The following is a 14005-nucleotide window of genomic DNA, read 5'->3' on the forward strand; positions in this document are numbered from 1 at the left end:
GGAAGCCACTAAATACTAACCCTTACAGCGGGTCGAACCAATTCGAGTGCCCTCGGAACTCGGCTTCGGGTGCAACTGTGCTCGGCGCTCTAGGTTCCCGAATTACGTCATTGTTGCGTTGCATATTTATCAAGCGCACATCATGGCCGGCATCGAGGATGGTGAACGTACGCAGTGCGATTGGCGTGAATTTTATTCTGAACGTAAAGATGATCACCTTGGCTTTGTGCTAAATAGGGCAAAATTCGAGGATTTAAAATGTGCATTCGAAGTTGGCACAAAGACGCACTTTGTCGCAGTGAAAACTTCGGTAAACTTTGGGCATACAGGTGAGTTTACCGTGGTTGTTGTGTCCTTATCAGGTCATCCTATACTCCATATTGTGGTTTAGACCTTATGTTTAGACCATGGAGGAAGGAACACGATGTAACTTGATCATGTTGCAGCAGGCCCTAGCAATTAGCTTATCTGATCTCCCCTGATTGATTGGATAAGGTGGTTCTTGTGTCCTTATCAGGTCATCCTTTCCCTCCATATTGTGGTTTAGACCTTATGTTTAGATCATGGAGGAAGGAATACAATGTAAATTGATCATGTTGATGCAGGCCCTAGCAGTAGCAATTATCTTATCTGATCTCCCCAGATTGATTAAGCAGGGGCGTCGGAGCCGGTGCGGCAGGTCCGGCGAACGCCGGACCAATATTCACCGCGCAAAAAAGAAGAAGAAATAAAGTAGGACCCCCCAAAAAAAATGGCAACAAATAAAGAACCAAAATGAAACAAGCAAGTAGGCTAAATGTGACTACTCTGGCATGGCAGGGGTCTTGTTTTCAAGCTCGTGAAGTGCCATTTCCTGCAATCTGGGAGGCATTTTTTCAAAATTTCTACAAGACGCTACGCGCCAACCATGGTGGCGCGTAGCGTAGTTTCACCTACCAAGCATCCCCCCCTATAATAATGATAGATGGCCACACTCTGATCTGCCGTACCAATCCCAAATAGCTGCCGACGCCCCTGTTAAGGTGGTTCTTGTGTAATTATCAGGTCATCCTTCCACTCCATATTGTGGTTTAGACCTTTTGTTTAGACCATGGAGGAAGGAACACAATGTAAATTGATCATATTGATGCATCTGTACATACATTTAGGCAGCGTAGACCTAGGGCTAGGCTACTCCATAATGTCCATGACATTTCCTGATTAGGCTACATTTTTAAGAAAATAATCCAGTGCAATGTTTGATTTGTGGGTGATCATTGGTTTTGCAAAACTTGTGAACTTCATATGAACAAATGTGGCATATGCATGCATGCATGCACCAACCATCACTTGAACTTGGATTTGTTGCAATTCATTTAACTTTCATGTAAATTAAAGTATGATTTCATCATTGTACAGTTCTCAAAGTCCATCTACCATTGCAGTTCTTTGTGCACGCAGTGCTATTGTCTTTACCATGTCTCAAAAACTTGTTACATGCTCATGCTTAAATGACACAGAATGACCTTTGATATTCATTGCATTGCATGTCCACCCTTCATTTGACATTTTGATTAAATTAATTGAAAAAATTAAAACATTGTTTTCAACTCCTTCAGAGGTCAACCCACAACACCACCGATTACAGTGGGGTGATGAGATGTTTACTGGGCATCCCTATATTGTGTTGAAAGCTGTTCGGTATGAGTGCCATCATGGACCAGACAGGAATGCTGCAAAGAAAGAGAAGGCGAAGAACAAGGTTGTATGCCAATCAACTGAAACTATGTACAATTACCACAATAACCAAAAATGTTCTTGTGAGGTCTTTTGAAGTTTGGACTCGATGAAATACAGTCTGACCCCTCTCTTAGTACAAATGCCATTAAAAAGCCAATTACGTTTTTCACCAATGCAACAATACAATTACGAAAAATGAATTCTTTGGAGGCAATTTATACACACAGTCCTGCATGAAACATCAAAATATTTTATACTGTCCATTATTCAGTAGCCTACATTTCTTTAGTAAATTTCTTTTGATATAGAAAACCTTTATCAGTGAATGAAATGCAGAGATGTATGTATTAGGACTTGTAAAATTAATGTAGCTTCCTTCAACATCTCTTTATAAGGTGGATGCATCCGATCACAATTACAAAAAAAAAAGGATGCGCTTGCAGCCCATGAAGAAAATCAACTGCCCCGCCACCATTGTTGCAAAGGAGGTCATCCTGTTCCCTGACTTTGAGGTACTGTTCTTTTGTTAAAAAGTTTACTTAAAGTTGTTCTTAATTAAAGGTAGAATGTTACTCGTCCATTTCGTACAAGGTTATCACTGCAGTTACAGTCTAATACCAATTATTCAAAAATTCTTGCTATGATGGTTTACCCATTCCTGTTTGTCATATGCCTGTCATAGTGATGGTTTGAAATTGCTGGCATGACACAGGCAAATTGGGTGGGTTGGTAGGTAAGGATTTTTTGTGTGTACGATTATGGTTTTGGCCGTTTTTTTTTCTTCACTTTTCCCATAAAATAGGGTAGGGCTGTCAGAATAGGAAGGTAGCATCCTTTTTATGACCCAACTCCACACTTCCCTGCTCCATAACTGTAGGGACTACATAGGGGTTGTCCAATTTTTAATAAGGGGACCTGAATACATTATGGGAACAGCAGAAAATCCCCATAACTCAGTCAAAAATTCCCTAACAATGAAAAAAAATCTTCTCTATAATGCGCATACAAGGAGACATGCAGCACTATAGATCCCGCCAGGGGGTGGTTGACAAACTTTGGAGTATATGGTTGAAAAATCGTTTGAAATTGAGCAATTTCTGATTATTTTGCTTTGAACTTGAAAATGTAATGTGGAATCATGTTAGTATAAAATCTGTTACTACAAAATTCTGGTTATAACAAACATAAAACCTTATACCAACTTTGCATTTATTTGCACTATGAATGAGACTGATGTTCCGCTTAATACAAAACTCTGATGTAACAAACAATTTGGCTAGGTCTGAAGTTTGTTTTAAAGAGACTCAACTGTAGTAATACAGCTTCTTGTCAAAAAAAGAAAAAAAAAAAGGGCCTGTGCTCCTTAGTTAACAGGACACCCCTTTTTTTTTGAGAATCCTTAAAAAATGTTTTTAATTAATAAAAAAATGTTTTTACCACGTTTTGGGGACAAGTTGGCATGCTGCAAAGGAAAACAACGCAGGTGTAAAATATACATTGTTATGATTGAATATTCCATTCAATAGCTCGCAAAAAAATTGGCCAAGTAAAACAACTCTTCTGTGGCAAGAGCATTGTCCAACATTTAGGACTTCCCCATTTATGCCGGTGAGTTGACAATGAGCATGTGGGACAGAACTATTTTTTGGAAGCTACTTCTTAATTTATAATGTGGTTTTGTCCTCACAGATAACTGGACTTTCTAAATGGAAGAGAGAGCAAATTTCCAAGGAAATTAAAACCAGCCTTGGAGTGGAAGAATGCACCATCAACTGTCGGCGGAGAATATTTGTGAAGTTGCCCGCCGACAGCGAACACAGCTTTCACACCCAAGACATAGTAAGATCTTGACATGGGTCTTCGGGCACCATTTCTGTTTTATTTTTTTTTTAACCAATTCTTTAATGAATCTGCCCAGGCTGTATTCGACTTACATAATCACAGATTAATAATCAGGGGGAATAATCAGGGGCACTCACTGACAGTCCCTGAAGTAGAAGCTCAGCAAGCTTCAGGGGAAACCCTTCCTGGGTGGACAGAGTCCCATGCCTCTTCAATTTTTGGAATCTTCCAAAGAATTGAACGTAAATTTTGATACTGCTCAAAATATTTGTCATGTATACAATTCCTGTGCATGTATGTAACAATCTTCATCCAAAACTATAACTTCAGATACTTGTCTTATTTAAATCCACTTTTCCATTTAAAATGCACTTGCGTAATGTAGAAAATGACATTTTGAACATTTTCAGTACATGCAATTATCGTATAGGCCTACCCACATTTCCACTGCATATTTGTATACATGACTATTTACTCTTGATTTTCAGATTGAAGAGCTGTCAATGCCAATTGATCCTCGTATAACATGCAAGGTTCAGGAGTATGTCATGGAGGGATTTCAGTCCTCTGCTCTCATTAAGTCCCTCCTTGAAACTTACGTCAGGAAGGAGCTTTTTGCCGAGGAGAAGTGTCCATCATGGAACAACAGGAGGTTTTTCCCCACCCAACGGGACATCAGCAACATGATCTACTCGACACGTTTAAAATCTCTCAAGTCGAAGTATGACCAGGAGAACCTTCTTGGAAGCATTGAGGAGTGGAGGCAAGAAAGTCCGGAACACCGCTTCCATTTTGCTCCTGTCTTAGAAGACAAGATTGCTGATGAGGCCAGTAGTGCTCAGAGATCTGGGTCACTGTTGGTGTTTCAATCACAGTGGCAGAGGCACCTCCTGAGTAGATATGGAGGAGAGTTATGTTTGCTGGATGCAATGTACCGCACTACCAAATATGCTGTGCCACTATTCTTCATCTGTGTAAAGACTAACACAGATTATGCTGTAGTTGCTGTTTTTGCCAGTCAGTTTGAAGACAGCAACACCATAGTCACTGCCCTCAACATTATTCGTGAGTGGAATCCGGGATGGTCTCCATCGTACTTCATGGTGGATAACTGTGAAGCAGAGATTAATGCTCTAGAAAATACATTTCCAGGTACATGTTCATATTACAAAGCCACATTCTTTTTTTAGTGCATTTAAAAATTTCCAGCAATTAAGATTGTGAAGTAATTGACATGAACAGTTTTAGTTCTTTTTTACACTCCAAAACACACTCAAGGCTAAAATGTCAACAAAGTTGGACAAAGCGTGCAAATGCATCTTTCTATAACCACAAAATAATGGCAAGATTGGCTTTTTCATTTTCTCTTGGTGTCTAGACTGTAAGGTGATTCTTTGTGATTTCCATCGGGAGCAAGCATGGATAAGATGGCTGAGAGCCTCAAAGCACGGCCTCCTCGGAGCTAGTGATGATATTTTGCTACTGCTGCAAAGGATTGCACAGGCTACAACACAAGAATCATACGATGCAGCTCTTGCTAAACTCCACGTCAGCTCATATTGGAGAGACAACAAGACCTTCAGGGAGTGGATACATAATACTTGGCTGAAGAATGCTCAGGTACTTGTTAAATGTGAAACAGTTGTTTGGATGTCACAAAAATCGATTTCTCAGATTGTAAACCTGCAGGTTTCTGACACAATAGAATGCTGTAGGAGTACTGCAGTCCTAAAAGTGCTTGTATGAAGTACCAATAATGTATCTGGTGGCAGAGTGTTGGCAATGTGCAAACTTAATGTGAAATCCATTTTGCTTTTGCAGTAGCCTGGTTTTCATTTTTGAAATTATACGATTGACATTGAAAACCTTTCCTTTTTACAGTCTTAGAACTTACCAAGTGATTTGTTAAGTTAGTTATGGGTACCTGATGCAAAAGTCCGACACCAGTTCCAGAACCAGTGGTCAGGTAATTTGGTACCCAGTTATGAGTCATAACCCTTCTTTTGATTTCTTTTACCTATCATTGCAGAAGTGGGCATGGATTTACAGGCAAGATCGTTTTAACATGAAGATCAACACGAATAATGGCATTGAACGCCAGAATCGTACACTGAAGTATGAGTTCCTGTCCAGATTCACAGACAGGACCCTGACAGGAATGCTGACAACAGTAATCAAGAAATTTCTGCCAGAAATGCATAGAAGGTAATCGCTAAAGGAGATTATAGGACAGTATTTCTACTTTTTAAAAGCGGTATTTGTTTTTTTTTAATCAGTACGTTGTCAAATTTTCCTGAAACAGTTTAGGTTGTGAGTAAAATTTACCGGTTCAGACTGTCTGATAGCATGACTAGGTTTATTGCAATTGGGACACAGAAACATGCTGCTTTGTTGTTGTATTTTAAAACCATGTGTATAATTTGTTATATCAACCTTCATTGTCCATCGTTTCTCTGTTGTTTTTGTTTAAATTACAGGTACATAGAATGCAACCTGAAGGCAACCTCAGTGTACAGATCCTATAATGCTTCAATTCCAAGATTTCTCCAAAACAGGCCGAAAGAGTTCATCCTTCACTGTGTCAAGAGATTGTCCAGTGCAGAGGATTGTAGAATCCAGAGGGCCGGCAACAGCTTCAAAGTGTGTAGCTTCTCTGAGCACAATAAGGAGTATGAAGTCACACTGGGAAATGATGAGTCAATCCCTTCGTGCCAGTGCTATGACTGGCTGCACACCCACTGGCCTTGCAAGCACTTACTTGCAGTTGTCCTGCACCATCCTAGCTGCAGCTGGAATGACCTCCCAGAGCATTACCGGGAAAATCCCCTCTTCACTTTGGATGAAGTGTGTTTCGGAGGGTCCAACTTGAAGATGGAAGGAGACAATCCCAACGAAGGCATGGAAGTAGGCTCTTCCAACAGCCCAGAACCTCCACAAAGTGAAATAGGTGAAGAAAATGTCAAGAGTGAACCAAGCAGGAGTTCATTAGCATCTGCGATCAGGGAAGAGGTTGACAAAATCCGTAGTATTTCCTACCTTGACGTTCCTGTTGACATCTTGTCCAATGCCAAGCAGGAACTTGTGCGCATATCCAATATGCTCTACAGATCTGTGCCTAGTTCAAATGAGCTGCCAGTGTTGAACCCCGACGCCACTGTGAAGTCATTGGGCAAAATTCCATTTGGAATTAGCAAGTTAACAAGAGGCAAAGGCAAGTACTTGCATTATGTGCATTGATATATGGTTATCCCAGCTGATTTAATAGGTATTCAGGCCGGGAAAAAAAACGTGTTACTCGTGCAGGTTTTTTGAAAACAAGGAGGAAGCAGGGCTTTTTATTTTTTATTGATTCAAGATGGCCACCATTTTAAAATTTCCTGCAACAGTTGGTGTTTCCACTGTTCAAAGACACTTAAAAATGAAAGATAAGTTGGATAAGAGAACTGAACATATTTACAGGTCATTTAGACTTGTATTGGTCTACAATTTATTTTCCGATGAATTTGACTATTTTGGTGATTTTTTTAATGAATTTTCAAAACTACAAATGATAATGAAATTCAGGCAGTCTCCAAAAAGGAAGGGGGGGGGGGGGGGACGAGAAACATGATTTTTTTTCTTACTTTGCCCTTATATATTCCTTTTTTGTGTTTTGATGATAATGTTTGTCTTGCAATTGATCACATTTAATATAACAGGAAATCCATGGTTTCTGTAATGTTAAGTCACCCTTTTCGCCCACTGTATATCACCCATACTGATTGTCTTGTTGAGAGATTAGATGTACATGTATCACTGTTCTGTTTCCATTTTTAATAGTTCGCAGACATGCTCAAACAGGCAAAGTGTTCAAGGACCTTCCTCTCAGAAAGAAGAAAAAACAAAAGAATGGTGAGTTTCACTAACAATTAGTAAATTAATGATCAAATAATGTGCAATATTCTTCTTTTATACTCAAATAAATTGTTATTTATTGTATTGTTTATAAGCTTTGGGAGGTCAAATTTTTTGAAAACAGTCCACAGTGTAAGTGATGTGGAGTAAATTTCTCTATATAAAATAATGCTGTCTCTTGGCATCTGTGTACAATTTGTACAGCAGATGTTAATTATGTTACATCTGTTAGGAAGTTTAGCTTTGACAGGAAGGATGGCGCTGTCAAGAAGAACTGAGAAAACAAAAGACTTTTCTTTCAATTGTATTGGTTATATCGTGTGATTGGATTTTGCAATTTCATTTCTAGTAGTCTGAATTACTTTGTGTCGAGATGATAAAAGCTGTGCAGATTCAATGCGTTCCATATGAATAAACCTCATATACTCTGCGTTCATTGCGTGTGAGAATGCCTACAGATATCAAAGATTACACTTGAAGTTATTTTGTTTATTTCTGGCAAAGCAAGTGACAACCATTTATCTTTGTGTGTGCAAGAGATAAACAATTGTCGAACGTTGTGATGTGGGATATCATGTTTTTAAGCCGCTCTAGACATACAGCACTCTCATCTTTGTCTGTGTTGCTTTGTATAAAGACGCCATATCCTTAATTATAGCAGGCAACAATGAATTTCATATATTTTTCAGTACTTGTTATAACTATGTTTTATTTTTACTTTTATCTTCACAACCACACAGGCAAACAAGCACAGGTTTGTTATAAAAGCTACCGGTTTTCACTAGTCTCCACTATTTTCCTGTGTTTACACTTTAAAGGGAATATGCAACAGTTGCTTTTGGTGTATGTTTTTTAAATGGATGGATTTAGGGGTTAGTATTCTATAGCAAATATTGTTGAACTGACTTGATTTGAGTTTTGTGTTCATAGATGCTGGATAAACAAAGAAAAACAATCAAGCTGTTGTTGTCTGACGAAACAGCAATTTATAGACATCAGGGAATTGTAAGGTCAGGGAACCAGTCTAAATGGCTTTAATTCACTATAGGTGTACATGTAATCAATTGCAAACAAACTGCGGACTTAGAATTGTGGTAGGATAAATTGGGGGAAGTAAGTTGACGAAAAGTCAGTTTTTCACAATGTCGGTCGGCCAACACGCATTGGAAATTTATACAAAAATATCACTTTTCTTCAAAATGGCAGCACACCAGGTGCAACGATTTTACAGCGGTGACTTTTCGCAATGGTTACCTTGTCTTAATGTTTTCAAATCTTGTATATTCCCTTTAATATTATTCCATGGTTTACTTCGCTTCCTCTGGTGTATTATATTGCTTGTACATGTACATAGCATGATTTGTGATGGGGTTTATGTTTCCATCAGAAGGTACAAATTGACTCCGCCTTGGTTAACCAGGGAGTTGTTATGGAACAACTCCCTGGGTTAACAAAGACACTTATTTGAACATGGGCGAACATAAAATCAAATATCACTACACTTTAGACATGCCTTTTATGTTGGATGGAATAAGCGGTTCTTTGGTTCTGTATCTAGAACTGTGTATCCAACTGTTGGTGTGGGTTCAGTAACATACATTTTAGTTGCTCCTTCCGTGACTTATTTGGTATTCAACATTGCACATTCATGTTTCCTTTCTGCTGTATTCACTGATGGTGTTTCCACTAACGCTAACCCTGCCAGATGCATAAAAGTGCAACTCAATGTAGTTAAGAAGACTACCTGAATTTGATATGTAGTCTATAAGAGTATGGGCATAAACACCCAATAAGCCCAATTATGAGATAATACCTCTGCTGTGTATCGTAGTTACAGTATCATATTGACAGTAACAAATCTCTTATTTTTTCTAGATAGGGCTGCCAACCAAAACTCCCTGAATGGGTTAGCGTTAATATGTGTGCCATAGTTTCGGTGCTGGACCTTTCATTAACATATATTCACCCTGCTTTGTAGTGCTCTCAGCCACATTATTCTATCTTATTTTCTTTTATGGGAACAGCATATGTTCCTGTCCAGTTCATGTTGCAATATCAACTGTACTGGCCTGGAACAAGCTGCATTCTCTTCAGAATCGTCATTTTTCAAAAACGCAGCATCTCCTTTCTAACAACATTGCTTTCGCTGAAATTTTGAGAAACCTGTTCGCAATGCACATCTTTAGCTTTGCTCTCCATACCTGCCTATGTGTATTCCTCATACATGTTTTTTTTTTTTTTTTGGGGGGGGGGGTTAAGTTTTCAGATTGTTTGTCCTGAAATTAATAAAGAAATAAGAAAAAAAAAGGTGAAAAAGCCCCCGCTCCCTCTCTCCCATAAGAAAAACCCACTTTAACAACTAATCATTCATAACACATCAGAGCAAAGTGTTCCCGTGAGAACAGCAGGAGTGGGTTCCAAACAGGAACATGAGTTGTTCCATTCGGAACACTAAATGCTGGGAACAAGTGACAAAAGATCGGAATTAGCGAAATTCTCTTGTGGAGATTTTCAAATGGAACGTGAATGTTCCGACTTATAAGACGTTCCCTAACCCTACCTTCACTGACATTTTCAAGCGCCAATAAACTGTGACAATGCCAGAGGAGTTGGAGGTAAAATATTACTTTACGCTTGGCATCTGCAGCTATTACCTAGTCAGATTTGAATCACTTTTTTCCTTTATGCATGGTGGTTCAAAAACGGTTCTTTTTCAGAGGCATATTTCTCAATAATGGAGAGACATGTTGAAATTCTTAAAACTGCAAGATTTTGGTCCAGTATATGTTAAAATAAGGCCCAATTTAAGAATTGCAGCCATTAACAGAAAGTGGTAGCAAATTAATTTGAACTAGTCAATGGCAGTCTTGTAGACATCATGACATTATTGTAAAGCTGTTTACACAATATACAACAAAAATGCTATAGGTTAGGAAATCTTAAAACAATTAGATCATGGTTCCCCTACCTCAAGAAATCTGCTTCTGAAAAGTTGTTAAGTTTTTGGGACCACCCTGTAGTGCTTGGTCATGGTCATGGCCAGTTAGGGTTTAGCATTTCCTGTTCTTACGAGTGTCATAATGGCAACTTAAACTATTTTGTTTACATCTAATTTGAATTTTTATGACATTTTCGTCATTCTGATTTATTAAAGTTTTTTTTTAGTTGGTAATTTTGAGGTGCTGCTTAATAATTACCAGAGAATTTGTGTTCATAAAATTGTGCTACGCCAGACTCATCATGCTAAGCCAGAAAAATCATGCTCAAGCTGACATGTATTGCCTGTGCCAGCATGGAAATTAATATTAATGACAAATGTATCACACAAATCACACAGGAAGTGCGACAGCAATGGCTCCGGAGAATATGAATAGTGCTCCAGCAATGGAGACTGTGAAGCCATGTTTGAAGCAGAAGTCGGTCTGTCATCCTAGCACAAGCACTTCAGGTATGAAGTCGGTATTAATGTACTTTCAAAGGAAAATGAATATGTTACAGTGTGTCAAGCTTCATGCAAAGGATGGTGGTGGTTGCCCTGTTTTTTGGTGGGGGGTGGGGTGGGGGTGGGTGGCTACTTCTTATGACAAGGTTTTTTCCCAAACTTTTAAAATCAATTGCGCATGTGAGATCTTTGTTTTTATTAACTCTTGTACAGCCAATTGAGATATATATATACCAAGCAAGCGATGCAATGCTAGCTTCAGGAAAAACTCTGCACGGACTGAAAGTCTTTGACCCAGCACAAAATACATCACACAAAATTGATTAACGTGTGTGTAGTTAGGTTGTAAGTGCATGCACTATCCGGAACTTATGTTGATTCAACTAGCGTTCGATGGAAGAGTTTATGTGACTAGTGAATGAACAAAATATTTGAAACCACATGGTACAAGTGATATACTGAGTAGAATTTTTTTTGTAAATTCGCAGCTCCCGCAATTTTCCAACAGCGGCCTAAACATATGCTAAGTGCGAATCAGAAATCTGGCCAAAATCCTTCTTCTGAGTATTTTATCGTAAAAATTTTGTGTATCAGAGAGCTTACATTTTTCTTTACAAAATGCACATCTTCAGAAAAAATTAATGGAGACTAATGTAAAAGAGCTAGGTTTTTATTTGAAGCTATGCAGAACTAGGAAATATCCAGAACTAGGAAAACGAATGTACCCTGTAAAGAACCCAACCCTAACATTCAAATCCCCAAGGTGCTGTTGATTTATTGATAAAAGTCTGCACGATAATTCTGTACCACATCTTTGTAGCAAGTATTGTAAGCTCTATGGCCTTAGCCAAACCTGCAACATTTGTAAGGTTCATAAATGTGAATAGTATTTTTGTAGAAAATGCCCCTTGCAAGCTTTCCTTTCATCGTCTGAGTTTGCTAAGATTCCCAGATAAATAATTTGAAATTAACTCCCGACATCAGCTTTGGGGCACTGACTCAGGTACCCTTTTCCAATTCATAACTCTAATTAAGATCTGGACCTCCTATAAACTTAGAAATGATTATGCTGAAAAATCTTTGATGTAGCAGGTATGCGTTGTCTAATGGTAGAAATTCAAGGTTAATGTTCATACTGTGTTACATTCCCATTTTTAGCAGAGAGAGGTGTGAAAAGAAAGGCACAACCAGCAGCCACGTCATGCCAAAAATCCCCTCTGCAAAGGTTTTTGGATGATCTCGTCAGTTGCCCAAGCAGAGTTCTTGATGTTTGCAGAGCCACTGAAGACTGCAACGTATTGGCCACAACACCTATGTCAAGACGGTCGATAAGAATTGCTGCATCTGATCCGGTCTCTTCTCTGTGTTCAGAGATGACAAAGGAGCATGCTTTTGGGAGAATCAAGGAGGTTGTAGCTTCTCATATGAAGAAGAACTTCAAACCCAAACTCACAACCGAGACAGGTGATGTATGCGAGGTCACCGCATCCATGATAACATTTGGTTTTATCACTGGTGTTGATGTTTTGAGTTTGTTGTCAACACTCCAGCAAGTGCCAAGGCAAGACTTTTTGGAGAATGCTGGAATTTCCTTCACCCAGATGACAGCAACCAGCAGCACAAAAACACCAAGTGCCTTAACAGTTGGCAACACATCCTTGAAGCAGCAGGACCTGGATACTCTCAAAGGACAAGCTTGGCTGAATGATAAGGTAAATGATATGTTCAAAACGAGACACACTTTGGGAAGCATTTCTTCCTTCGGTAGTTGCCACCCTATCCATGTTATCTCCCTGGCTTTAGCCATGACGGGGGATATTGCAATAGTGTATTCGGTCCGTGTGTCTGTGCGTGTTTATGGTGTATATTGAGGACACACATCCAGAGCCTCTTCAAATAATTGAGGACAGAAATCTATCTAGGCTGACCCTGACAAGAAAATGTGTACAAAACCAATGAGAGATGTTGCAAAAAAAAGTTTAGTATAAACAAAGAAATGAAGATGAGGAACAATACAACAATATGCAAGTTTAACTTGCTTTATTTTTATAGTGGGGATTGTTTGAAGAAGATAACAAAATGCCTTGGATTGTTAACTCTGAAGCACATGAATGTTTTTATGTACAAGTACATGTAGAATCAAATCTAGCACTTTATTCTTCTTTGGTTTTTATTATGCAGGTGATACATGCATACTTACATCTACTTTCTCTACACGTGAATTCAAAGTGGCGCCACCATGTGTTCATCCTTCCATGTTTCATCACTTCACTGTGGCAGAGAAACAACTACAGTCAATGGCTGTTCCCAAGGGTATGAAGTTGTCCAAAACAAGTATTGAACAAAAACCCTTATTGTCCAATGGAGCCTTCGCTGTCTCCAGTCCAACGTCTGATATATCTAAACATGCAAATTTATGTGACCCCGCGCACCTGCCAAACTGAGTTGACATGACATCATTTTAATCCAAAATATGGACTAAGCTGTTGATTTGTCAATTTGGGTGCCAAACATTTTTAATACAAACTAACAGGCATAGAGTAGAAACCTGATATTGGATTTAAAAACTTTCAAAATGCTGCACGTATAGCTCATCGTGAGTGTGATGTGAACATGCAAGTGGTCATTTTGTATGCACATTATTTAAAATAGTATGTGGTGATCATTCTAAGAAACATGACTCTACATGAAACAGCTTATTTTTGGTAACATGATTCACAACGTAAAGCATAACACATATGTAGAAGAAGTCTTTTGGCATAATAATTGGCAAATCTGCTCGCATATTATAGACCCTTGCTGTGCAGAGTGATATACCATGGACTTCTGCCCCCCCCCCCCCCCTCTGACCAAAATAGTAAGGGGTTTTGGAATCTTATTTGGCTTTTTTGCTCAAATCAAATCAATGCTGTATGGCCCTATCTTGTGTGCTGTCACTTCAGGAAAATGGAAAATGATTGGGCATTGCCAAATGGGTAATTCAAAGTATGCGCTGTGCAGTGAAACAGTTAGAATTGTCTTTAAGGCATCTTTTTGCTTACATTGTCATTGAATGACACAACAGACTACCATTCATTAATTAAATATTTTGTTTTGCTTTTTAAGGTT

At 38.8% G+C, this 14005-nt stretch overlaps 1 protein-coding gene across 7 annotated transcripts; it reads left to right on the forward strand.

The window, feature by feature from the left end:
- The first annotated feature begins 1 nt into the window (after position 1).
- LOC139963581 (uncharacterized) lies at positions 2-12276 on the forward strand. Of its 7 annotated transcripts, none has more exons than XR_011791602.1 (12): positions 2-329; positions 1599-1741; positions 2115-2231; positions 3409-3558; positions 4050-4713; positions 4940-5181; positions 5591-5766; positions 6039-6772; positions 7381-7452; positions 8196-8209; positions 10793-10903; positions 12059-12196. XR_011791602.1 is itself a non-coding variant. In XM_071964462.1 (11 exons), the coding sequence occupies exons 1-11, from the start codon at positions 143-145 to the stop codon at positions 12132-12134; spliced, it is 2571 nt and encodes an 856-aa protein (XP_071820563.1). In that variant the 5' UTR covers positions 2-142; the 3' UTR covers positions 12135-12276. The 7 variants fall into 7 exon arrangements, 3 of the variants coding, with proteins under 3 accessions (XP_071820563.1, XP_071820564.1, XP_071820560.1); XR_011791604.1 differs by having other exon boundaries at positions 7388-7452; XR_011791601.1 differs by having other exon boundaries at positions 12056-12194.
- Positions 12277-14005: the final 1729 nt, after the last annotated feature.

The sequence above is a fragment of the Apostichopus japonicus genome, chromosome 22 (genome assembly GCF_037975245.1).
Source record: "Apostichopus japonicus isolate 1M-3 chromosome 22, ASM3797524v1, whole genome shotgun sequence".
Taxonomy (NCBI): Eukaryota; Metazoa; Echinodermata; class Holothuroidea; order Aspidochirotida; family Stichopodidae; genus Apostichopus; species Apostichopus japonicus.